Source organism: Symphalangus syndactylus, chromosome 12 (genome assembly GCF_028878055.3).
Source record: "Symphalangus syndactylus isolate Jambi chromosome 12, NHGRI_mSymSyn1-v2.1_pri, whole genome shotgun sequence".
Lineage (NCBI taxonomy): Eukaryota > Metazoa > Chordata > Mammalia > Primates > Hylobatidae > Symphalangus > Symphalangus syndactylus.
The window spans coordinates 61,847,924-61,874,900 of record NC_072441.2 but is presented as its reverse complement, the minus strand read 5'-3'; the positions used below and the strand labels follow the sequence as shown (position 1 = coordinate 61,874,900).

Below are 26,977 nucleotides of genomic sequence, written 5' to 3'. Positions count from 1 at the left end.
CCGGCTTTGTTATCCCAGAGCTGGGGCAATGGGCTATAGCCCAGGCAGGCTGCTTGGGTCTGCCCGTGGGCCCCCAGCTGGCATGGCCAGGCAAGACAAGAGAGCCACTGTCACCCCTTCACGCACCTACCTCAGTTTTGACAGGGCTTCCAGTAGCAAGATTAATAGGATCAATCTCAAGCCCCCGTTGGAAAATGGAGCACACGGCCCCTTTCCTTGGTACCACGCTCCAACGGGCCCAAGTTGCTGCTCAGGGACTAAGGAAGCTGAGGTGAGATAAAGGCTCCTAAGTGACAGCCCAGTTCACATTCCAGCTCTCAACCTCCCAAAGAAACATAAAGCACTGCCGTGGAGTCAGGACTTCCAACCTCCACCAGGCCACGTTGTCTCATCTCCCTTACTGTCCTTGTATTTCTGTCTTCCAAAGGATGGAACAGGCATAATCATATAATCGTGTCCCCACCCTACTTTCTGGGACCATCACAAAGATAAAAGAGATCATCTATAGGGAGTATTTTAACCTCCTAGGAGAGAGGCACTAAACTAACAGAAGCTGTTATTAAAGTAAAGGGTTTGTAGATTGCAGATGAAAGGCAGCAGGTAAATAAACAGCCTGAACATCACCCTCCCCTGAGAAAGGAACTGGCTATTAGGGCAACAGTGGGAGCTCCACAAAGGGACTACAATGTTTTCTCCTCTCCTCTGCCCTGCTGGCTATCCCAATCCTTTGGAGGTGCAGCAGCAAGCTGGTATGCCGTTGGTCTCCCCATGTGGGGATGGCTGTAACGAGAGAAACTGCTGTTAATAAGTCCCCAACCCATGCTAGGCATAGAAGCTGGGGGCTCTTCTGGATTAAATACAGCCTCTCCCTTTCCACAGAGTCCTTTGTAGGGAACAGAAGTGCTAGAAGGCTTTTAAAACAGTTCTGGTGTCTAAGCTAGTCCTACCTCAATGATTTCAAGCAGGAACATATTTGTAAAGGAGGATCCTGGCCCTTGCCCTGCAAGCTTGTGTGATTCAGACTCCATTTTCCACCTTCCCCTTGAGCCTTTTCTAAGTGTACCCCTCCCTTCGCTTACCTGTTCAAAGGCTCTGTGACTTGCTAACTGGAGGGAGCAGCCTAATTTGGAAGGAAAAGCAGAAGTGTGTATCAGGGAGAACCATCAGAGGCGGGGTTCAAGCCCCGGGAAGAAGACTGAGGAAGAGTCCTAAGCCCTCCCCAGAGATGCTTTATTACATGGTTTCATCAGTCATCAGTGATGGGTCCCTATGCCCATGCGAGGAGACAGGAACATCTGTGTGGTACATGGCACTGTTCCCCTCTCAGCTACGCGGTCAGATGGGGGCAGGGGGATGAATGGGTGCTTGGCTTCCCTGCTGTTGGGCAGGCTCTGAGATCTCAGCGGACAGAAATGAAAGCCCGGCAAACAGGAAGGCAGGAATGTTCAGGCATCGGTGACCTCCATGTTCCGCAGCCTGTTTTCTAGGGTGACGTCTCTCGCTGCCGCTTTCTTTTTGCTGCCCTCATGTTGCTTCTTCTGCTTCTTTGATGGCTCCTGCTCAATGGGCGCAGGCTTCACAAAGGGGATCAGTTCTTGCAGTCCTGGGAAGGAAGAGCCAAGCAAATGACCTGTTGTTTCTCAGCGAGTCAAAGCCCTAAGACCTCTGGGGAGAATTCAACAAGACAATGATCCCTTTGAACAGAGGGGTCCCTTTGATAGGCACCGGTTTCCTTTATTCTTTTCTTCCCTAGTCTGAATTTTAGCAGCATTTCAATATCATACCTGCACTGGCTACTTTCTCAACCAAGCCCTCTGCCCTGCCCAGCCTGAGAGGGCAGACAGTTTCAGGGGCTGTGTCTGAACAAAAAAACCTGGTATATCCTGAAAGGGGCCTGCTGTTTAGAAGAGTGTGAAGACAGAAAAGAGGAGGACGATGAGATGAGCTGGGAGTTTTACCTGGCGGCATGAACTCCTTCAATTTCTCAGGCACAGTGATGCCCTTCTCTGTCTGGTAGTTCTCCAGGATGGCGCAGATGGTACGGGTAGTGGCGCACATGGTAGCATTGAGCATATGGACAAACTCCACCTGGGAAGACAGGGTCCCAGAGGGGAAGTCGAGCTCAACTCTCATCTGGTCTTACTGACGGCCAGGAACCATCCATTCAACCAGACTTCCCCAACCACAACTGTCCAAATCAAAATGATGGGTTCTACCCCTTAGCAACTTTTTTCTCAATTTGAATTATTTGGTATTTATTGCCTATTAGATAACTGCAGAAAGATCCCTCATGTTTCCATGAGTGACAAGTGGTAGCTTCTGGTATTCTGAGGAGTTGGGACCTTTGAGGGAAGGAAGAAACTACTATTGTGGCCTTTCCTTTTTGCCCCTTTCAAGCTCCTGACTTGGAAAAGAGTAGGGCCTGAAAATTGGGTTTGAAGAGAGCAGCTTACAACCCAGACCTTCTTGGGTGAGAAGAGGGAAGCCTCCAACTTGTTCTGTGTAGATAAATGGAGATTATTCTTTCTCTGGAGTTAAGAAAAACAAAGCCAGAAAGAGAAAAGCTAGAATTACCTTATAGAAGAGAGCTAGATTCAGGTTTCTAGCTAAAAGAACTCAGTCCTGACTCAGTAGAAGGCATTTTCAGATTCCCTTTTTGGTCTAGATTGAGAAGCTCAGATTTTCCCATGATGCTGGGGACCAGTGCACCCCAAAGGCTGAGAAATAAGATGGACGGGCAGTGTACTGAAGGCTCTGCTTCCCACCTCCCCGGGGGCCATCTACCTTGTCCATCATCTTCTTGGTTTGCCCATATCGGATTCGAAGCCGGCGAGCCTGGTAGTCCGTGCAATTAGAACAGGAGACCAACTCACGGAAGGCTCCTGAGCCCGGAAACCAGGCCTCCAGGTCAAGCTTCTTACTGGCAGCATGATTCAAAGAACCTGTAAGGAAAAACCCCTAGAACTCGTGAAGGAGGGATGGTATTTCAGAAGGCTAACCTTTAGCAAGCCTGAAGAATTCTTTAATTCATGTCCTGTCTCCAGAGGTGAAATCACATCCAGATATTCTTAACACCAAATACTCCCAAGTGAGGAGAGTGTAATATTTTAATTAATGTGGGCAACGAGTTGAACTGTGAGCTGTTTCTCTGTGTGGCAGCTCAGCTGGTAAGGGTGGCGTCTGGGATTGCAGGAAAGGGAGGCTGAGAAGAGGCTGGGTCCCATACCTGAGACAATATTCACAATGTGGTAAGGAATCCCCAGGGACTGGTAGAACTCCTCTGCGGTGGTAATCATCTCTTCAAACATCTCCCATGACTTGTTGTCATGGGGTGATGAGTACACAAACTGTTCAATCTGCAGAGAGGGACCCAAGGAGACGGTGACAGCGGTATAGGGTGAATAAAGGACTGAAGTGGGAGACATCCTTGCCATGAAGACCCGTTTCCACACCACTGGGAGGCAGGCAAGGCTGGGCCCCCAGCAACTGGGACTGGATCACAAGAGCAAATGCTTATGGTGCGAGCTTCCCACATGCATGCCAGCCCCTGTTCTGAGTGCTTTACATATATTGACTGGGATAATCCTCACAATAGGCCACAATAGTCCTGGTGAGGCAGGCACCGTTACTGTTATCCTCCTCGTACAAAGGCAGAAATGGAGCACTGGGGGCTTATGCATTTTGCCCAATGTTACACAGCTGGTGAGTGGTAAAGCCGCAGCCTGGTTTCAGGGTCCATACTCCATGCCACTCCACCATGCACTTCCCCGGAAACACAGAGGTAAGCAATGAGAGGAAAAGCTGGAGCCAGGATGGGCCTCAGCAACACAGATCCTATCTCTCGTCTAACCATTCTGGAGACAGAGAAAGTTCCACTCCTTACCCTGACCCATCTACTCACCTTCTCAAACTGATGGACTCGGAAGATGCCACGGGTGTCACGGCCATGGGAGCCCACCTCCTGACGGAAGCAGGTAGACAGGCCAGCATACTTGATGGGCAGGTCCTCCGGCCGGAGCCACTCATCCCGGTGCAGGGCAGCAATGGGCTGCTCTGAGGTGGCAATCAGGTACTTCTCATCATAGGAGTTGTCATCAGACTTTTCACTGCCTTTGCCAATCACCTGTGGAAGGAAGGAGCTATACCAGTTAAGAGGAAGGGGGAGGACCTTGGCTAGAATAAGAAATCACAAGAAAGAGATCAATAATAGTGCAGGAAAAATTCCCTTTAATCCCTGCCTGGGAGTGGGGAGAGAATACTAAAAAGATAAAGGAATGGGTCAGTCCAAAATGGGGTCCCTGACAGAGATCAAAGAAATGTAAATTAAGAGGAAAGAATATTTTCCACTTATCTTTTTTTTTCTTTTGAGACAGAGCCTCACTCTGTTGCCCAGACTGGAGTGCAGTGGCACAATCTCTGCTCACTGCAACCTCCACCTCCCAGATTCAAGCGACTCTCCCGCCTCAGCGTCCTGAGTAGCTGGGATTACAGGCACGCGCCACCACGCTCAGCTAATTTCTGTATTGTTAGTAGAGAGAAAGTTTCACCATGTTGGCCAAGCTGATCTCGAACTCCTGACCTCAGGTGATCCACCTGCCTCAGCCTCCCAAAGTGCTGGGATTACAGGCGTGAGCCACTGTGCCCAGCTATTTTCCACTTATCTAATAAAGAAAACTCATCCATGATGAATAATGGTGAATGCTGGCAGGTATGCAATAAACCTGTGCTGGTAGCCACATACATTAATCCTTGTGAGGCGTTTACTAAACACCAATGTGGAGCAAAAAGGGACACCAGTCTCTGCTTTCTTGGTGCTTATAGGTTAGTGGCTATGATCCTTAAAGAATATACTTTGCTGTTCAGCTGAAGAAAATAATGCAAAAAAAAAAAAAAGGTTCAGACAGGACAAAGTTCACTGTAACATTATTTATGTAATATTATACAACCATAAAAATGAAGACCATGCAGTAACACAGAAAAATACTTTTGATATAATGCCACATAAAAAGGCAGCCAGGCACGGTGGCTCATGCCTGTAATCCCAGCACTTTGGGAGGCCTAGGCAGGCAGATCACCTGAGGTCAGGAGTTCAAGACTAGCCTGGCCAACTTGGTGAAACCCTGTCTCTACTAAACATACAAAAATTAGCCAGGTGTGGCCGGGCGCAATGGCTCATGCCTGTAATCCTAGCACTTTGGGAGGCCAAGGCGGGTGGTTCACCTGAGGTCAGGCGCTCGAGACCAGCCTGGCCAATGGCGAAACCCCGTCTCTACTAAAAATACAAAAAAAAAAAAATTAGCCAGGCATGGTGGTGGATGCATGTAGTCCCAGCTACTCAGGAGGCTGAGGCAGGATAATCCCTTTAACTCGGTGGGTGGAGGTTGCAGTGAGCTGAGATCATGCCACTTTAGCCCGGGTGAAAGAGTGAGACACCGTCTCAAAAAAAAAAAAAAAAAAAATTAGCCAGGTGTGGTGGTGACGCCTGTAATCCCAGCTACTCGGGAGGCTGAGGCATGAGAATCACTTGAACCCAGGAGGCGGAGGTTGCAGTGAGCCAAGATCGTGCCACTGCACTCCAGCATGGGCAACAGAGTGAGACTCTGTCTCAAAAAATGAATAAATAAAAATTAAAATTAAAAATAATGCTAAATAAAAAGGCAATTTATGTACATGGCAATTGTAAGTATGTGAAAACAACATATATATGAAAAAAATCCCAAAGTGAATATTTTAAGATGACAATTGTTCTATTAGGTCAATGGGAAAGCAGATAATTCCCTCTGCCATTTCTAAATTTTCTGTTATGTAGCAGCATTTTAATTAAAAAAAAAAAAAAAAAGTAAGGAAGAAAGGTTCCCCTGGGTCAGTGTTTAGAGGCCTGGAAAACTACCTTGCTACCTGGCAGTAGGAATTTAGCCGCTGTGGGGCCATTCACGTACAACATATGAAAGCTCTAGGGCTGTGCAGCCTAATATGGTATAGCCAGCCACATATGACTATTTAAATTAAATTGGGCTGGGCGCCAATTTGATGGCGCACACCTGTAATCCCAACAGTTTGGAAGGCTGAGGCAGGTGGATTGCTTAAGCCCAGGAGTTTGAAATCAGTTTGGGCAACATAGTGAGACCCTGTCTCTATACAGGAAATTAATTAAAAAAAATAAAAACAAATTAAATTAAAATTTAGTTCCTCGGTTGCATCAGCCACATCTTCAGTGCTCAGGTCACATATTGCTGATGGTTGCCATGCTGGATCAGGCAGACTTAGAACATTTCCATCAGTGCAGAAAGTTCTATTAGGCAGCGCTACATTCATTCTTACAGAACTGAGGTTTTTATCAGACAAGAAGTGCCAGCCAAAATTCTTCACTATTGAAACCTGTGATTCTTCCTGCCTGTGGGTCCAAGAAGCATCTGGATAAGAGATGGAGATTGCAGGACTCAGGGAGCACCAGCTACCTAACAGTTTCCATAATACTCCACATAGGTTTCTCCCTAGTGTTACCTGCAGTGGATATTTCTAATGTTCTGTTAGTGATTATCTAATCTTAGGCATTGAAATTAGAAAAAGAAAGAAAAGGTAAAACAGGTTTTAGTCAGTAAAGGAACATACTCCTCCCCTCATTAAAAGAAATAAGAGAGGGAGGAGGTCAAGGTTATACTAATGCTCAGGGTTTAGGGAGAGCACTTTGTTTCCCAGTGCGTCTTGAATGAAAACTTAACTTTTACCTCATCAACAGAAACAATGGAAAGATCGTTCTAATTATTGAACTATCTCCCTAAATAAATCAGATGAGTCCAACAGCAGTTGTCTAACTCTACCTCCACTGTCTGGAGAGGAAATAAGCCAGTAGGAACTAAGTCCCTATTTCTGACAGAAGAGTTGAAAGGGAGGGACAAATGAATAGTAGACACTGCTGCATTGGACAGCTGTTAGCAGAGACGCTCTAGAAATCTTGAGTGCTGAACACAGAGTGGGGTGCTGTTATTGGTGTTAGAGCCAGTTGATCAGAATGACCTTCTGAACCTTGACTTGAATTGTCTGGCTCTCCCTGACGTGGTCCATGGTTGAGAAGGAGCCACAAACTGGACGCCACCTCCATCCCAAGGCAAGTATGTCTCACCCTGTGGAAGCTTCCAGGCTGGGGTTAGGAGTGGGAGGACATGGGAAGCGGGCTAGGAGATCAGTGCCACTACTGTAATTTCCTTTTGTCCAAGCACCCAAGGAATGGGCTTCTTTTGTAAGCTTCTGGTGTTCAAGTATGCTTGATTTAGATACATCATACAGATTACCCAGGGAAAGGTAAAAGAGGCTCTGCAACTTCACTGTCTAATATGGTAGTCATTAGCTACATGTTTAAGTTAAAATTAATTAAAATAAAAAATGTGCTTCCTCCGTTGCACCACCCACATTTTAAGTGCTCAAGAGTCACAGATAGAGAACGTTTCCATCATTGCAGAAAGTCCTATTGGACAGCACCACTCTGCATCACTGAAGTTAAGCTACATAACTTAAGAAGTCATTCTGTCACCTGACCCAGGCTACTCACCTTATAAAGTTCTTCATCAAACTGGCTGAGCTGTGCCACCTCCTGCATGACCTCCTTCCTCATGAAAAAGGGGGTATAAATGGGAATGTAGCCCCGACTTCCCAAGGTGCGAAGGGCATACTGGATGAGAGCCTGTTCCAGGAACACCAGGACCCCCTAGAGGAGCAGAGACACAGTACTGTCTGATTGGGTCTTGTCACCATCATGTTCAGCTAGAACTGACACCTAAAGGCACCTGGGCCAAGAGAACAGGACTACCGAGGGGCAAGCAGGAGGCCAATAAAAGACCACAGATCCCAGCAACTGACATTCTGAACCTTGAGATTCGTTCTGAACACTGAAGCCCAGTGAATCATCCAGGCACACCGTTAAGAGAATTATCTTGATGTTCTCAAAGCACTTTGGGCCTACACAAACCACAGGGCTTATGACAGTGGATTTTGATTCTTTGTTACTTGTCTGACTGTCCAATTATACTGAGCTACTTAAAGGCAGAGACTGTTCTGATTCAGTCAGCAAAACAGACATTCATTATGGAGGACCACTTAGTGGCTTTTGTTCTATGGAATCCTGATAAGCCCTCTCTTGCTTTAGAAAGAGAATTGCATCTAATTGCCAATACATTTGCAGAAAGGCGAGTACAACTGGTAGATTTGTGGGCCTCTTTAAGTAGATTATGTTTCTCCACACACAAAAAAAAATATATATATATATATATATATTTTTGTTGTTGTTGTTTCTTTTTCATAATCCTATCCTCACTGGTTCCCAGCTCTTACCTTCAAGAAGTACCCTCGACTCCCAGCCACCATGGCCCCCTTTTCGCCTTCAAAGCCATCTACCATCACCACCAGGTCCACATGAGAGTACTTCTTCCTGACGGTACAATCACCCCAAATCCTCTCTACTTTGTTGTCCGCATCCTAAGGAAACACAGAAAGAAAGAGAGATACAAGACATATGATTTTATTATTTTTAAATTAAATTTTTTTTTTTTTTTTTGGAGACAGGGTCTTACGCTGTCATCCAGGCTGGAGTGCAGTGGCACAATCTTGGCTCACTGCAGCCTCAACCTTCCAGACTCCAGTGATCCTCCCGCCTCAGCCTCAGCTGGGACTACAGATGGGTGTGCAACACTATGCTCGGCTAATTTTTGTATTTTTTGTAGAGACAGGGTTTTGCCATGTTGCCTAGGCTGGTCTCAAACTCCTGGGCTCAAGTGATCCGCCTGCCTAGGCTTCCCAAAGTGCTGGGTTTACAGACGTGAGCTACCGCGCCAAGCCTGATATATGACTTCTTAATTCTACAACCTCCATCTTTCCAAACTTTATTCTACCAACAACTTGGCTTTGTGAAGTCATTGCTTAACTCAAACACTACTGTGTCTCATAACTAGAGAAGGCAACTTCCTACTCAATGGAGAAGTAGTAACTTACAAAGTTTGAGAAGTGATTCTAGCCATGAAACTGCGAGTGATGATTTTCCAAGAGGTCTATAGTATTATCTTGGGGTTTTTTTTGTTTCTTTTTTTTACCCTTTTAAATTACCCCTCAACTACTGCACAAGGACAACCCTTCCCAGACAATCGACATCGCCTGGGATGCAGAGGAGAATGTAGATTTTTTTTTCCAGGCTCTCATTGGTCCCAGGGCCACATGAGGGTGGACTCAGGGCCCTGACCTCCTGAGTCGTCTCATGGTCTGTGCTCTGCAGCCTCCTGCGCACCCCAGCCTGCAGTGAGTTTAATGTTCACCAGGGAATGAATGAAAGAGGCACAGATGGGCCCTGCTACGGCTGGGGTGTCAGGGAACAAAGGCTGGCCTCAGAGCAGCTTTGTGCAGGGGAAGCTCCCGCTCAGCAGGAAACTTTTATCATGCAGATTTCCCTTCAACCTGCAGCTTCTCAGCAGGCTGTGGGTGAGGGGGTTAGGTTGATTTAGCAGATCCCTCCCACGAGACGCCTGCTACCACGGGCAACACGCAGTGGAGGACAGCAGCCCTATTTAGAAGAGATTTCTGTGCCAGGAGTCTCCTCCTACCTGCTATCTCTGCTACTTCCCAATCAGACAAGGATCTGACTCCTGCAATTCTCAATTGGTGGGCAGAGGGAATATACAAAGAACCTGCTTCTGACAGACAGTGCCAGTGTTCCACAGATCTCCTCCCGTCCCCACCCCTGCAGAGACAGCAGCGACCTAAGGCAGCCTCCTGCTGCGGCACAGCCACCTACCTCATCGTTACTGATGGGCACAGAAGGGTGCAGAAGGTTCCCAATCTCTCGGAGGTTCTCAAACCGCTCTGCTTCCAGCTTTATCCGCTCTGCGTCACACTTCAGGATGGCTTCATCAATGAGGAGTCGGACTTTTTTGATTTGTGAGACTTTCAGGTTCTGTAGATGAACAGGCCAGGCCCATAAGCAGGACAGTGAGGCAAAGACAGCACAGGAATATGATTCGGTTGCCCTAACCCTGTTGTGCTCTAAAGATAGCCCTTGTGGTAGCGTTTTAAAAACTGGAAACGAAGACTTTTAAGAACTGAGATTTATTTCACACACAGATATATACAGTCTTGCCCTACAAATCCATCGGCATTTTTCTTTGGGGGTGCTTAAGGCAGAGACAGATAGTTCTGGCCACTATCTATTGTTCCCATACATTGCAGAAATTTTAGTACTGCCGCTCTCTTATGAGAACTTTCCCTTAATTTGCACTTTCTGATTTTCTTGACTGAACCAATTTAGCACTCTATTGATGTGCTGCATTTAACTGTTCTCTAGGAAGATTATAAATTTATTAGGAGTAAGAGATTTGTCTGAAGCATATTTTGTATTCTGTATTGCAGCTGTTTCAAACTATGCTCTTATTTCTTTGAGGCAAGCGCTTTAGCAGTAGGGCCAGGCAGGTTCAGGCCCCCAATCCGAGCCCTTCAAGCACAGCAACTTTGCTTTTTTGGTTTATGTTCTTGCTAAATGTTAAGGGTTTCAAGAAAGGGTTCAGTGACTAAAAAACTCAAAAATTACGGCTCTTGCCCAGCATACTGAATATTTACTGTGTTAGGGTAAATTGAAGTTTCTTGCCTTTGTGTAACAAAGGGTAGAATATGGAGTTATATAAACCAAACACAGCTCCTTTCCTTTTTCTATTCTTCCTACCCTTGACTCTCCCACTCCATCTGTCTCCATCTCTGCTGTCTAATAAATACTCAAATATAGAATATAACAAGAATGGGTGGGGACATTTCCCAGCAGCAGAAATGAAAGGATGTCACAATGCTGTGTGGAGCAGAGTGAGAGCACTTGCTGTCTAGGAATAAAATTAAGACAAAATAGCAGAGATCCTAACTTAGAAAAGAACTATAACTTACAGCTAACCCGTCTGCAGTAAGGTCATCGAAACTCAGCACATTCTCTGGGACAGACTCATCATCTCCCACTGGCTCTTTTTTCTGCAAGAAGGAAAAAAACCCAACACAAATAAATAAAAGAAAATCTCTGGCATTGATTTATAAAGTGTACACCAAATTAACATATTATATAAATGAATCACAGAACTTCTTACATAAATTTTTCTAAAAGATACAACATGTAGGAAAAAAATTAGTACACTGGAAGCCAGAAGTCAAAGTGTCAAGCCCCTCCCTATGCTGCCACTTAATAGCTTTTTGATCCTAAAATCAATTAATCTGTCTGGGTCAGAGAATTAACATCCTGAAGAATATGAGAAGAATGTCATTCCCTGTACATAGATCATCATAGGAATCAGAAGAGAATTTATTTGAAATGCTCATGAGCTATAAGCGCTGGAGAGGTAGTGCAGTGCTCAGGAGCAAGCCCTGGAACAGACACACCTGAGTGTGGATTCTTTTTTTTTTTTTTTGACGGAGTCTCACTCTGTCGCCTAGGCTAGAGTGCCGTTTGCGTGCTCTGGGCTCACTGCAAGCTCCGCCTTCCAGTTTCAGGTGATTCTCCTGCTTCAGCCTCCCAAGTAGCTGGGATTACAGGAGTGTGCCACCACGTCTGGCTAATTTTTTTTCCTTTTTTTTTTTTTGTATTTTTAATAGATAGGGTTTCACTATGTTGGATAGGGTGATCTCAAACTCCTGGCCTTAAGTGATTCCCCACCTTGGCCTCCCAAAGTGCTGGGATTACAGGCATGAGCCACTGCACCCGGCCCCGAGTGTAGATTCTTACCTACCTGCTAACAACAATCCCAGCATTGAGGCTAAGGGGGAAAGATGGATGGAATGATGAAATATCAGACAGCCAAGGAAAACAAACAAACAAAAAGTCACAAGATCTGGAATTCAGTTTAGAACAACCAATGTAATTTGACAAAATGGCAGGGGTGTAACCAGGGCTGGATTTCGTTCTCTCTAGTTTCTCTTCTCATCCTTCCATATGATAATTCTGCTAAATCATCATTTCTAATCCTTGCACAAAACCAGGTGAATTTAAGAAGATCACTTAAAGAGTTAAATTCTTCTTAAATTAAAAAGAGTTGGCAGGGCACGGTGGCTCATGCCTGTAATCCCAGCACTTTGGGAGGCTGAGGTGGGTGGATCACGAGGTCAGGAGTTCAAGATCAGCCTGACCAAGATGGTGAAACCCCGTTTCTACTAAAAATACAAAAATTAGGCAGGCGTGGTAGCAGACACCTGTAATCCCAACTACTCGGGAGGCTGAGGCAGGAGACTTGCTTGAACTTGGGGGGGCGGAGGTTGCAGTGAGCTGAGATCACACCACTGCACTCCAGCTTGGGTGACAGAGTAAGACTCCGTCTCAAAAAAAAAAAAAAGAGCTAAAGAAAGTTAGTCAAAGGTCATTATAATAAGATACATGAGACTTCAACAAAACTTGCCTAAGAATATTTAGCATCTGCTTTGTGAGTACAAATAAAACAAAGTATAGCCAGGTACAGTGGCTTGCAACTGTAATCCCAGCTACATGGTAGGCTGAGCGGAGGATCAGTTTAGCCCAGGAGTTCCAGACCAGCCTGGGCAGCAGAGTGAGACCCCATATCTAAATATCTAAATATAAACAAATAAATAATATATATACATATATATATATATATGTATATATATATATATTTTTTTTTTTAAGTTATTCAGGCATAGTGGAGTACACCTGTAGTCTCAGCTCCTTGGGAGGCTGAGGCAGGGGGATTGCTTGAGCCCAGGTATTAGAGGCTGTGGTGAGCTATGCTTGTGCCACTGTATGACTTTTTAAAAAATTAGCCAGGCACAGTGACATGTGTCTATAGTCCTAGTTACTTGAGAGGCTGAGGTGGGAGGACTGCTTGAGCCAAGGAGTTGGAGGCTGCAGTGAGCTACGATCATGCCGCTGCACTCTAGCCTGGGCAACAAAGCAAGACACTGTGTCAAAAAAAAAAAAGAAAGAACAAAAGGACTAAATCTCCTAAATGTAAAGCATGGAAGTCCTTTAGGTTCATTACACATTCTCATACAATCAAAATTCTAACCATAACTCCACTCACACCCTTCAGTGACTCAGAGCAAAATCATCTCTAAAAAGTTGGAAAAATCTGGCCAGGTGCAGTAGCAACACAGGGAGACTCCATCTCTACAAAAAAAAAAAAAAAAAAAAAATTAGCCGAGTGTGGTGGCATGCTACTAGGGAGGCTGAGGCAGGAGGGCTGCTTGAGCCCAGGAGGTTGAGGCTGCAGTGAGCCATGATTGTGCCACTGCACTCCAGCCTGGGCAACAAAATGAGACTTTGTCTCAAAAAAAAAAGAAAAAAAGTTGGAAAAATGTGAAACTATCAGAATGAGTCTTGATAAGAACAGACTACAGAGGTAGGGAAAAAATGGACTAAATCTCAAGATTTTTGCAATGGCATCATAGGCAGGGTGATATGTTCGCAAGATAGTTACCAGGCTCCCTTGCTATTTGATAATCCCTCAGGGCAGCATATTCAAGTTCTGAGCTCAAGGTTTGACTCTGCAACTAAGTTACAGTATGATTTTAAGCAAGCTCTTTAATTTCCTAAGCCGATTCCCTTACCCATTAAATAAGGCTGACAAATGTACTATCTGCACTCCAGCTTTGCAGTAAGGATCAAAACCAAAATGAGATGTCTGTGAAAGTATCTCAATGTTTTCAAGTGCTCTACAAATTAAAGCACTATCATTACCATTTCAATGGCAGTGGGAGTGAACACTCCCTGCATGGCTAGCAACAAAATCAGATCTAAGAATGTTATTGTGAATGACAACACTCACAATCCCATCTTCTTGCTACAAAAAATACCCAGCTGGCACTGACTGTACATAGGTCCCAAAGAACACCCAAGGAGGAGTACGCATGGGAATTAACATAATTATGGGGCCTCTAGTATGCGAATGACTAAGTCCCACAGAAAGAAACTCGATGATTATCAATATCACTTTCCACAGCTAAAAGTGTTACACGCTGAAAGTGTAACAAAATATTGTCAAAGAGAAAGATGCCGACTGCCATGAAGTTAAGTGTAAGGTGCTAGAATCCCAAGGTCATCTTTTTATGCTCTTTACTGGTGCAGTTCCAAAGTTCTATAATTTTTTGTTGTTGTTGTTTAGTTTTGAGGTTTACAACTTAAAAGTTATCTAGATTGTAAAGTGCATTTAATTAATTAATTTATTTATTTTGGAGACAGGGTTTCACTGGAAACCCAGGCTGGAGCTCAGTAGTGCAATCTTGGCTCACTGCAACTTTTACCTCCTGGCCTCAAGTGATCCTCCCACCTCAGCCTCCTGAGTAGCTGGAACTACAGGCCCGGGCCACCACGCCTGGCTAATTTTTTTGTTTCATTTTATTTTTGTAGAGATGGGGTTTCACCATGTTGTGCAGACTGGTCTTGAACTCCTGAGCTCAAGCAATTTGCCCACTTTGGCCTCCCAAAGTGCTGGGACTATAGGCGTGAGCTACCGTACCCAGCTATACTATGTAATGTAATATGATTAAGGGGCTAAACAGGTATTTTTGAAGAAAGGTTAAAAACATGAACTATTCTGGATACCAAAGCAAAAGCTGAGCTGAAACATAACATTTTTCAGGCATAGGAAGGATTTTTTTTTTTGGATGAAGGCCAGTAACATTACTTGCCATTCATTATAACTCACAATTGCTGAACAACTACATGTTCTAGACATTGTGCCAAATTTTCTACATTTAAAAGAAATTTAGTTCTATTCATAACCATTGCTTAGCATTTAAATTTAAAAAAAAAGTTCTAACAATTCCATTCTATAGGTGAGTGTCAGTATTGTCATTTTATAGATGAGAAAACTGAGGCTGAGACATTAACTTGCCTAAAAGTCACATAACATAGCAAGATTTGAACTCTGAATCTGTAGTTTTCATTATGGAGCATAACTACACTGAGACGACAAACCTGAAATCTGCCATAAAGAAGATGACTGGTGGAATTTATATTTCTAATATAAGAACAGAATAGACAACAAACGGCTAGACAACAAAGAATCTTACCTGAACACAGAAGATGGACTTGTGGTAAAGTATATGAAAATGCCTCCAAGTTCCCTGCCTCCCTATCTTTTTAAAATAATATTTTCCCCTTTGGTAAGAAATTGAACATCTTGTAGACTTAAACACTGAGTTAGACCTTCTGTGAACATCAGCTAAGAGCAAGATCAAATATCTCCGCTCAAGTTCTCACGGCTGTTTGTTATTCAGTTCTCTTACCTTCATTTTCTCTCCAATTGTCTTGCTGCATAGGTTCTTCAGCTTGTTCAAGTTGTCTGCCCGAAATCTACCTAGGAATAAAGAATCCAAGAATATACCAAAGAAATGCCCATAATTAAGATACTGCCTTCTCCTGATCCTGACTTCTTAGTACTGATTTCAGGTTAAGGCCCAAATGCCGGCAGAGCTGAAGGATCTGCCTCATGAAGTTATAAAATCTTACAGCTTTTTTTTTTTTTTTTTTTTGGGACGGTGTCTCGCTCTTGTTGCCCAGGCTGGAGTGTAGTGGTGCAATCTCGGCTCACTGCAACTTCCGCCTCCCAGGTTCAAGCGGTTCTCCTGCCACAACCTCCCGAGTAGCTGGGATTATAGGTGCCCACCACCACACTCGGCTAATTTTTGTGTTTTTAGAAGAGACGGGGTTTCGCCATGTTGGTCAGGCTGGTCTCGAACTCCTGACCTCGGCCTCCCAAAGTGCTGGGATTACAGGCGTGAGCCACCGTGCCCGGCCTAATCTTAGAGCTTTGGAGCCCCAAATGTAGTTGGCATACAATGGTGATTACAATAGGGTGTCCCCAGCATTTGGTGACAAGGAAAAGACCATTCTGAGGTTAAAATTAAAAAGTATCATAACCTGTATGATGCCATTATAGAGTAACACATCTGAAAAACTTGGAAGACACTCAAGTAACTAACCTGCCCAATTATCTTAAAACTCATTTAAGGAAAAGGTGCTATGCATAGGAGTCTATAAAGAGTGCAGTCATGATTGCTACCTCTCCATGCTAGAAATGGCTAATGTTACCCTTTTACTTTGATATAATGCTCATCTGGCAGCCTTGAGAATAATTTAGTCTCTTATAATTTGGTTTCCTTTTGGGGAAGACAGGCACTAACTAGTCAATATATTGGCCCAAATTAATATATTGGTATCATGGATCATCAGTCTAACTCTGATTAGTAAAATTTGGACCTCTTGAATCTAAACGTTAGGGGCAATATGATAAAATTCAAGCACAAGCTTTTTTGTTGTTGTTGAGACAGCGTCTCACTCTGTCACCTAGGCTGGAGTGCAGTGGCACGACCTCAGCTTACTGCAACCTCTGCCTTCTGGACTCAAGTGATCCTCCCACCTCAGCCTCCCAGGCAGCTAGGACTATAGGTGTGTGCCACCACACCCAGCTAATTTTTTCATTTTTATTTTTGTAGAGATGGGTTCTGCTGTGTTGCCCAGGTTGGTCTCAAAGTCTTGGGCTCAAGCAATCCACCCATCTTGGCCTCCCAAAGTGCTAGAATTACAGGTGTGAGCCATCGCATCCAGCCAAATTCAAGCTTTTAAGAGGCAAAATTGATGACTAGAAATGAGATAGCACCTAGAGAGCCATTCTTTAAGGCTTTACCAAGAAGCTTTCCTCTTTGATACCTCTTTAACAAAACTTCAATGCAAAATGATATCACTATTTTCTCATTCACTTATTCACATTGATAAAACTATACAGATGGATAATAGATTAGTGGTTGCTAGGGGTGAGATGGAGGGCAAAGGGCAAAGGGAGTAGACTACAAACAGCAAGAAGGATCTTTGTGGTGATGAAACAGTTCTGTATCGAGCATGGCAGTGGTTATACAAATTTACACATGGTAAGATTGCACAGAACTACACACACGTGTGTAAAACTGGCAAAATCTGAATAAGGTTTGTGGATTGTAGCAATGTCAATTTCTTGGTTTTAATATTGTACTAGAGTTATATAAGATGTTATCATTGGGGAAAACAGGACCTTTCTACTATTTTTCCAACTTCCTATAAATCTATAATCGTTTTGAGATTCCCTCCTATTTGCAAGGCATCACAGTAGGTATTGGGAGCATAAAAGAAAATAAGGCCAGGTGTGGTGGCTCATGCCTATAATTCCAGCACTTTGGGAGGCTGAAGTGGGTGGGTTGCTTGAGCCCAGGAATTCGAGACCAGCCTGGGCAATGTGGCAAAACCCTGCCTTTACCAAAAAAAAAAAAAAATTAGCTGAGCATGGTGGTGTGTGCCTGTACTCCCAGCTACTCGGGAGGCTGAGGTGGGAGGATCGCTTGATCCCAGGAGGCAGAGACTGCAGTGAGCCGAGATCGTTCCACTGCACTCCAGCCTAGGTGACAGAACGAGACTCTATCTCAAAAGAGAAAAAGAAAAGAAACAAAAAGAAAATAAAGGCCGGGCGCGGTGGCTCACGCTTGTAATCCTAGCACTTTGGGAGGCCGAGGCGGGCGGATCACGAGGTCAGGAGATCGAGACCATGGTGAAACCCCGTCTCTACTAAAAAATACAAAAAATTAGCCGGGCGCGGTGGCGGGCGCCTGTAGTCCCAGCTACTCGGAGGCTGAGGCAGGAGAATGGCGTGAACCCAGGAGGCGGAGCTTGCAGTGAGCCGAGATTGCGCCACTGCACTCCAGCCCGGGCGACAGAGCGAGACTCTGTCTCAAAAAAAAAAAAAAAAAAAAAAAAAAAGAAAATAAAACAAAACCAAATATTGTAACAATGCTGAATGTTTCAATGAATATGGTATATCCCTTCATTATTTTTAATTTCTCTCAGCAATGTTTTGTAGTTTTCAGTGTATAAGTCTTAAATGTTGTTTATTAGGTATATCTCTATGTACCTGGTGCTTCTAAACTGTTACTTGTATATAGAAGTACCTTTGATTCTGTGTATTGTATCCAGTTATTTTGTTAAAGTTATTTAATTTTAATAGTTCAGCTTCTGCATACACAATCAAGTGATCTGCAAATAATGGCAGTTTCTTCCATTCCAATCTTTTATTTTTGTTTCTTGCCTTATTCATACTGCCTGGAACTTTTGGCATGATATTGATTAGTAGAGGTGATAACAGACATACTTGTCTTGTTCTTAACCTCAAGGGGAAAGCATTCAATATTTCATCATTAAGAAAAATGTGGCCGGACGCAGTGGCTCATACCTGTAATACCAGCACTTTGGGAGGCCGAGGCGGGCGGATCATGAGATCAAGAGATCGAGACCATCCTGGCCAACACGGTGAAACCTTGTTTCTACTATAAATACAAAAATTAGCTGGGCATGGTGGCACGTGCCTGTAGTCCCAGCTACTCAGGAGGCTGAGGCAGGAGAATCGCTTGAACCTGGGAGGCGGAGGTTGCAGTGAGCTGAGGTCACGCCACTGCATTCCAGCCTGGCAACAGAATGAGACTCTGTCTCAAGAAAAAAAAAAAAAAAAAGAAAAGAAAAGAAAAGCTATGGGTTTTTCTGTAAGTATCTACTACCGGATTAAGGAAGCTCCCTTCTATTCTCAGTTTATTGCATTTTTATCATGAGCAATTGACTCTCCACATTAAAAAAAAAATTTTGATCTATCTCACATAATACACCAAAATTAATATTAAGTAAATCTTATACCTAAATGTAAAAGGTAAAGGAATAAAATGTCTACAAAAAAAACTGGAGAATCTCTTCTGAAGGTTAAGACATAACATGATTTTCAAAACAGAATACAAATTCTGTGATTTATCTATTGTGTTTTGGAAACACAATATACAAATCATAGAAGAAAAGTCAATAAATTAGACTTCATTAAAATTAGGAACTTCTACTCATCACAAGACTGAAAGAATGAAAAGGCAAGCCACAGAATGGGAGAGGAGATCTGTGGTATCTAGCTGACAGGTATTCTTCTATCCACACTATATAAATAATTCCTACAAACCACTAAGAAAAAGACAAATAAAAATTGGTCAAAAGGCTTGAACAGGTACTTCTCAAAATAGGCTATCCAAATGCCATCAACTTATGAAAAAGCACTCAATATCTTTAGTCATCAAAAAAATGCAAATTAAAATAACAATGAGACACCACTATATATCTACCAGAATGGCTAAATTAAAAGGACTGCCAATGTCAAGTACTGGCAAGAATGCCAAGCAACTGGAACTCTTAGATACTGCTGGTGGGAATATCAATCATTACAACCACTTTGGAAAACTACTTGGTATTATCTACTAAATCTAAACATGTGCCCACCCTATGATCCAGCAATTCTACTCCTTGGTACATACCCAACAGAAATGAGTGTTAATGTCTACCAAAAGACACATATAAGAATGTACATATGTTTTTGTCACAAAATATAAGTATTTTAGGTGATGGATATGTTAATTAGCTGCTTTTATTATTCCACATTGTATTCATAAATCATAACATTACATTGTACCCTATACATATATACAACTATAATTTGTTAATTGCCAATCAAACATTTTTTAAAAACGAGTCTCTAGAAGCTTATTCATAATGCCCTCAACTGGTAACAACCCAGTTTATCCAAATGTCATAAAGTAAATATGCCAGTAGAATTGATTGGCATATTTACATAATGGAGTATTATATAGCAATGAAAAGAACCAACTACTGCTACATGTTAGTAACATGGATGAATCTTACAGACATAATCTTGAAAGAAAGAAGCCATGCCGGGCGCGGTGGCTCATGCCTGTAATCCCAGCACTTTGGGAGGCCAAGACAGGTGGATCACAAGGTCAGGAGATCGAGACCATCCTGGCTAACATGGTGAAACCCCGTCTCTACTAAAATACAAAAAAAATTAACCAGGCATGGTGGTGGGCACCTGTCGTCCCAGCTACTCGGGAGGCTGAGGCAGGAGAATGGTGTGAGCCCGGGAGGCAGAGCTTGCAGTGAGCCGAGATCACACCACTGCACTCCAGCCTGGGCGACTGAGCAAGACTCCATCTCAAAAAAAAAAAAAAAAGAAAGAAGCCATATACAAAAGTATATACTACATAAGTCCATTTATATGAAGTTCAAAATCAGGCAAAGGAATTTATGGTGATAGAGGTAAGAATACTATTATTTTTGGAGGAGGGGCTGAGTGGGAGGTGGCACAAGGCAATCTGCTGGTGTGCTGCAAATGTCATATATATATATATATATATATACACACACATATATATATATACACACATATATATATACACACACACATATATATATATATACACACACATATATATATATATATATATACACACATATATATATATGCTTTTTTTTTTTTTTTGAGACGGAGTCTCGCTCTGTCGCCCAGGCTGGACTGCAGTGGCATGATCTCGGCTCACTGCAAGCTCTGCCTCCTGGGTTCATGCCATTCTCCTGCCTCAGCCTCCCAAGTAGCTGGGACTACAGGCGCCCGCCACCACGCCCAGCTAATTTTTTTGTATTTTTAGTGGAGATGCGGTTTCACCGTGTTAGCCAGGATGGTCTCGATCTCCTGACCTCATGATCCGCCCGCCTCGGCCTCCCAAAGTGCTGGGATTACAGGTGTGAGCCACTGCGCCCGGCCTAAATGTCTTATATTTTGATCTGAGTGTTACATTGGTGTATAGATTTAGAAAACTCATCAACCTGTACACTAAGATTTGTGTACTTTACTGTATGTATGTCAATAAAAATAAGTTTTTGAAGGGTATATACAGGAATAGTATAAATGCTGTAAGAGATTTGTAAGACAATATAAGGAGAGCACTCATCAAATGAGGTGGCACTACGACAGTAGTTGAGTGGCAAAGAGGGCTGATGGAAGTGGGAATGGCACACCCTGATAAGGAGCATTCCAGGAAGAGGCAACAGTCACAGAAGTGTGAAAGAGTCTAGGAGTAGCAATAAGCTAGAGCAAAGAGCGGGAGGCCCTATGCAGGGAGTGGTAGACGGGAGGCCAGGAAGGCATGGGGCACTTTGTAAGCTGTGTTCAGAAATTTGGATTTTTATACTTTAAGGCTGTACTGTCCAATATAGTAGCTTTTAATACCATGTGACTATGAGCATTTGAAATTTGAAATGAGCACCTGAACAGAGTGGTACTTTAAGTGTAAAACATACTTTGGAGTTTGAGGACTTGTACCCCAAAAAAAAAAAAAAAAAAGTAAAATATCTCAGTAGTTTCAGTAATTTTTTTTTTTTTTTTTTCAGACAAAGTCTCACTTTGTCCCCCAGGCTGGAGTGCAATGGCGTGATCTCAGCTCACTGCAACCTCCGCTTCCCGGGTTCAAGCAATTCTCCTGCCTCAGCCTCCCAAGTAGCTGGGATTACAGGCACCCGCCACCACGCCTGGCTAATTTTTGTATTTTCTTTTTTTTTTTGGAGACAGAGTCTCACTGTGTCACCCAGGCTGGAGTGCAGTGGCGTGATCTCGGCTCACTGCAAGCTCTGCCTCCCGGGTTCACGCCATTCTCCTGCCTCAGCCTCCCGAGTAGCTGGGACTACAGGCGCCCCCCATAATAATGCCTGGCTAATTATTTTTGTATTTTTAGTAGAGATGGGATTTCACCGTGTTAGCCAGGATGGTCTCACTCTCCTGACCTCGTGATCTGCCTGCCTCGGCCTCCCAAAGTGCTGGGATTACGGGGGTGAGCCACCACGCCGGGCTAGTTTCAGTAATTTAAAAATACTGATTATATGTTGAAAATATAATTTGGGGGCTAGGCGTGGTGGTTCACACCTGTAATCCCCGCAGTGTGGGAGGTCAAAGTGGGAGGATCACTTGAGTCCAGGAATTCGAGGCCAGCCTGGGCAACAAAGTGAGACTCTGTCTCTACAAAAAATTAAAAAATTAGCTGGGCATGGTGGTGCACACCTGTGGTCCCAGCTACTTAGAAGGTTGAGGTGGGAGGACCACTTGAGCCCAGGAGGTCCAGGCTGCAGTGAGCTGTGATCATGCCACTGCATTCCAGCCTGGGTAACAGAACAAGATGCTGTCTAAAAATAATAATAATTTTATATATATACATATATAAAACTTTTGGGTATACAAGACTAGGCTAAATAAAATGTATTACTAAAATTAATTTCATCTGTTTCTGTTTATATTTTTTAGATTGGATACAAACAAATTAACAATTACAGACTATCGCCAACTTATAATGGTTAAACTTTATGATCAATAGTAATAAATTACATGAGATATTCAACACTTTATTATAAAATAGGGTTTGTGTAAGATGATTTTTCCTAACTGTAGGTTAACATCAGTGTTCTGAGCACATTTAAGGTAGGCTTGGCTAAGCTATGATATTCAGTAGGGTATGTGTATTACATGCATTTTTTACTTACAATATTTCCAACTTATGATGGATTTATTGGGACATAAACCCATCCTAAGTCAAGGAGCGTCTGTATACATGAAGCTAACATTCTATTCCTATCAGACAGTGCTGCTCTAAAGTATGTCACTGCAAAACTTAAGCCTTCAAGTAAAATGATCAGATTTGCATTCTAGAAAGATTATATGCCCTGGTTAGACTGGGTTAAGATTGAAAGCAGACAGAAAGCTATTCCAGTTGCTGGGGCAAACAATGATAAGAACCTGTTTTAAAACATGTGCAGTAAAGGTTATGAGGAAATAACAGCTTTAGGCTGGGCATGGTGACTCATGCCTGTAATCCCAACATTCTGGGAGGCCGAGGTGGGAGGATCGCTTGAGGCCAGGAGTTTGAGGCCAGCCTAGGCAACATGGTAAAACTTCATCTCTACAAAAAATACACCCATTAGCCAGGCATGGTGGCATTGCGCCTGTAGTCTCAGCTAGTCAGAAGTCTAAGGCAGGAGGATCATCTGAGCCTGGGGAGATTGAGGCTGCAGTGAGCTGTGATCATGCCTGGGTGACACAGTGAGACCTTGTCTCATATTAAAAAAACAGGAAACAACAACTTCAATTTTCAGTGTACAGTAAAAAGAAAAAAAAAACCACTCAGGATAGCACTTTTTGAGGGAGGATAAAATTCTTGGGGTTTGCAGCAGATTTCCAGATACATGGAAATCTCTTTGCTTCGGGAGTGGGGCCAAGACAAATATGCCCAAGTGTAGGATCATTACGCTACTCTGAATTAAAAAGAAGAAATCACAGTTCAAATCCCTGGAGTTACAAGAGTTCTAAGTTCCAATGTGGTATTATGACTCCAAGTTATATTGGACTCCTGTGTTCTCCAAGGAACCCTAGTTGTACCTTGTAAGTCTACAGGAAGACAAATTGGTATAGTTGTAGTGGAGGGCTTGGTGAAGCTTGCTATGTGTCCTCAATTAGGGAGCATGATCTGAGTTCTTAATGTGGCTCTGGTTATGAGCCCTTGTTCAAGGCAATGAGAGAAGAACTCCATCCTCTGATCTGAAGTTCAAGATGTCAAAGAACCTTGATATAAATCTGCCAGTGTCTACCTTGGGCAGTTGGGAACTTGGGAAAAAATATAAATTCCATTTGGATGCAAAGAGAATATTGGAAAGCGTTGTCAAATAGAAAATAATCAAATTAATAGATGTATTGGAAATAAACTACTGGCCAGGCATGGTGGCTCACACCTGTAATCCCAGCACTTTGGGAGGCTGAGGAGGGTGGATCACTTGAGGTCAGGAGTTAGAGACCAGCCTGGCCAACATGGTGAAACCCCCATCTCAACTAAAAAAAAATTAGCTGGGTGTGGTGGTGCATGCCTGTAGTCCCAGCTACTTGGAGGCTGAGGCATGATAATCTCTTGAAACCAGGAGATGGAGGTTGCAGTGAGCCGAGATGGTGCCACTGCACTCCAATCTGGGTGACAATGAGAGACTCCGTCTCAAAAACAAAACAAAACAAAACAAAGAAAAGAAATGACTTCACATTTGGGATTAAGTTTTTTAAAACAAGAACATAAACTACATAAACTGCTTTTCATAAAGAATGTAAAGTGCCCTGAACACAGAAAATATTCACACCTCCAACAAACCTTTATCAAGGCCTTACCAAGGACCAGGTACAGTGCTAGATACTGGGATTTCATGTATAAATGTGTATATGTATATCCACATATATACTGTATGAATAAAACTGAATCCTTGTCCCTGAAGAACTCACCACTTATCTACTTTTCAGATAAGGGACAAATCCCTCAGATGTAGACATTATACCCAAAAGACTAGCTAACACATTCAAAGTCATTTAGCACTGGCCAAGGGCTGGACTGACACAAAAATCTGATACTCCTGACTTCAGATTCAGTAGAACAGTGCTCAGGCTAGTTTTATCCTAAACAAAAAATGTGGCAAAATTAAATTCCATTGCAACTCGAAACTTCAGGTCAAGTGTGGAATCTCACAATCAAACTACTACAATAGAGGGCCTAAGACACAGAATCAGCACAAAACTCAAGTTAAACAAATACTCTTTGGACATCCAAGATCCTTATAAACAGGAGAAAATCAATTTTCCTAATAGAAATCCATCACACTCTTGGATAGCGGCTGCTTTTGCAGTGTGCCGTCATCAACCTAGCTCCCAGATGGTTGCAGACCTATTGCATCAGACAAAGTACTTGACAGCATCCGCCCAACCAGCGACCACTCCAGTTAATACAGGCAGAGATTTACGGGCAGATGGTTCTATGGTTTTATTCAGCTTCACGAAAGATGCCCGATATGACTCCAAGATCCGGCAGTTTCAGGTTCTAGCCCAACTCTGCCAATGTCTTTAAAGGAAAACGTCCACAAATCACAATTAAACAGCCTCAGTCATTACAATCTTTTTCTCGCCTCCTCACCCCCGTCACGTTTGATCTACCACGGAAAAGACTTTTCTAATTCTTAAAGGTATGCCCATAGGTCGGGGGATGGCCTTCCGAAAAGCTTCAGGGTCATTTATTTTGGCCAAGAGCGGCCTCCAACGCCCGAATGAATCTACTGTGTTGCAGAAGTGGCGCAGTCTCAGGAGGAGCCTTTGATCCTATCAAAACAAAGGAAAACCACTCTGGCCTTGCTGAAGATCAGAAGAAGACTGGGGGGGAGCAAAGATTCCTGTTAGGAAAGCCGCCTAGACCCCACAACCTCCCGCCCCGGCATGTTCTGGCAACCCCTGGGACAGGAAGGCTTGACAGCTCCCGATGCGCGTGCGTACGCACACTGGCAGCGAAAGGCACTGAGCACGCGTGGAAGGGACCTCGCTCCGCCCGGGTGGAGGAGAAAGTGGGATGACCCCGGCTACTAGGCTGTGTTTTCGGGGATGGGGAGAACCTCGGAGCCACCGCACCCTGGGAGAGGGTCTGACGAAGGGTGGAAGCTGTGGCCTCAGGAGCGGTGGCTGGATTTGAGAGAGAAAATTGGGTTTAGGATCAAGGAGGTAACCTGCCCGTCCCGGTACTTACATCGTCGCCACTCGCTGTCTGCCTTCACCAGCTGGTCCACCAGTCCCGGGTCCTTGAAACGCTTCTCCTGCGTCTCTCGGATGAGGGCTGGGTCCCCTCCTTTATCCACCCGAAACAAATCCAGATCCAGCACCATCTTCCTTCCTCCCGGGCCAACACTCAGAGAAGCGAGGATCGCGCCGCGGCACGCAGCCTGTGACCGCGGCACTGCGCCGGCGCGCTGACCCTCCCTTCCTGCTCAGGCGCAGCTGGAGCCCGCAGGCGACCCCTCGCGACCGGAAGCGGCTTGTTGGAGGCGGGGCCGCGGAGGGAGGGGAGGGGAGAGTGGGTGGGCGTGGGACTATACATCTGGTTCCTGCTCCCTGGCTCTGCTACACTCTGCAGGAAATGTGATCGTCACATAAAAGTGTGAATGCCTCAGTTTCCTCCTCCTGTCTCTAGGCAGAGAGGCCTGTCCCCTCATCCCTAGCTTAGAGGCCGATACCTTCACCAGGTGCCCGTTTTCCTCTCACTAGGTTGGCTTCTTCCACTGGGCTCTTTCCTTGAACCTCGGCCGTCTTCTCCATCTGGATACAAGAGGATGGCATATTTAGTTCCAGGGCTACCTCAGCTTAAGATTCTTGCTCTCGTGCCTTAGAAATGGTATACCTTTATTAATCTGATTATTGGGTAAACCAAATTGTCCCTTTACCAACTCTTAAGAGCACAGCTTTGGGAAAGTGCGGTTGTCTTTTAGAGAGAGACAAAAGAAAACTTTTCCAAAGGGACATTAAGCAGATTTGAACGCAGTATAAGGTGTTGATGTCATGTCTTGGGTCAATTTGAAAGCGTCTTGAAGAATGATTTGTATCATACTTTGATTTTATAATGTTCAGACCTTTAAATGAAATATTCTAGTTGCGGAGTGAAGCCAAAGTTATCAAAGAATCTCCCTGATAACAAGAGATTATTTGAAGGATTTGGGAACAGGTGATCTGTTCCCCCACCCCCACCTCCAATCCTTCCACTTTGCAGAAACTTTAAAGCCCCACTCCCAATGCCTTCTCAGAGCTAGATGTGCTAAGAACTTCTTGATCTTATACCACCGTCATGGACTCCTGAGATGAGGGTGTGACATAGCTAACTATCATATTATTTATTTATAATATGAAATATATTTTGGCTTTGTCCCTGGTTCCTGACACAGCCCCTAAAACCCTTGAATTTCCTGGGTTATTCATAATGGGTCCCTTTGATAACACCTGAGTTTATAATAAGGAGGTGATTTAGGATGGGGGCCCTAGATAACCTCAGGATGGGGCCAGTCACCAGAGAGACCAAGTGATTGGAGGATTGGAACTTTCATCCCCACCCTTCAACTTCCAGGAAAGGGGGAGGGGAGGAGCTGGACATCAAACTCTATAAATGCTGGAACAACAAAAGTTGATGAGCTTCAGGGTTGCTGAACATGTGGAGATGCCAGGAGGGTGTCTTGCCCAGAAAGGTTATGGAAGCTCTGCACCCCTGACACCTTGCCTATCCGTCT

The 26,977-nt window shown here is 44.0% G+C and overlaps 1 protein-coding gene across 2 annotated transcripts; it reads right to left on the bottom strand.

Moving 5' to 3' along the window:
* Nucleotides 1-1,213: 1,213 nt before the first annotated feature.
* Nucleotides 1,214-25,747, bottom strand: SARS1 (seryl-tRNA synthetase 1). Of its 2 annotated transcripts, XM_063624478.1 has the most exons (12): nt 25,453-25,740; nt 15,250-15,320; nt 10,912-10,992; nt 9,779-9,937; nt 8,329-8,472; nt 7,550-7,705; nt 3,902-4,123; nt 3,227-3,356; nt 2,785-2,942; nt 2,463-2,528; nt 1,959-2,088; nt 1,214-1,603 (listed from the first exon to the last, which is right to left on the bottom strand). In XM_063624478.1, exons 1-12 carry the CDS (start codon nt 25,586-25,588, stop codon nt 1,446-1,448), a joined length of 1,611 nt encoding a protein of 536 aa, XP_063480548.1. In that variant the 5' UTR covers nt 25,589-25,740; the 3' UTR covers nt 1,214-1,445. The 2 variants fall into 2 exon arrangements, with proteins under 2 accessions (XP_063480548.1, XP_063480549.1); XM_063624479.1 differs by lacking the exon at nt 2,463-2,528 and having other exon boundaries at nt 25,453-25,747.
* Between the last annotated feature and the right edge of the window lie 1,230 nt (nt 25,748-26,977).

What these genes read in the sequence shown, in the direction of transcription:
- SARS1 (XM_063624478.1), bottom strand. Translation starts at nt 25,588, where the DNA reads ATGGTGCTGGATCTGGATTTGTTTCGGGTGGATAAAGGAGGGGACCCA. An exon ending in GTCGAGGGTACTTCTTGAAG is followed by an intron (nt 7,706 to 8,328) that starts GTAAGAGCTGGG and finishes CTGCTCCTCTAG; the next exon opens with GGGGTCCTGGTGTTCCTGGA. An exon ending in CCAAGAAGATGATGGACAAG is followed by an intron (nt 2,529 to 2,784) that starts GTAGATGGCCCC and finishes TCTTAACTCCAG; the next exon opens with AGAAAGAATAATCTCCATTT.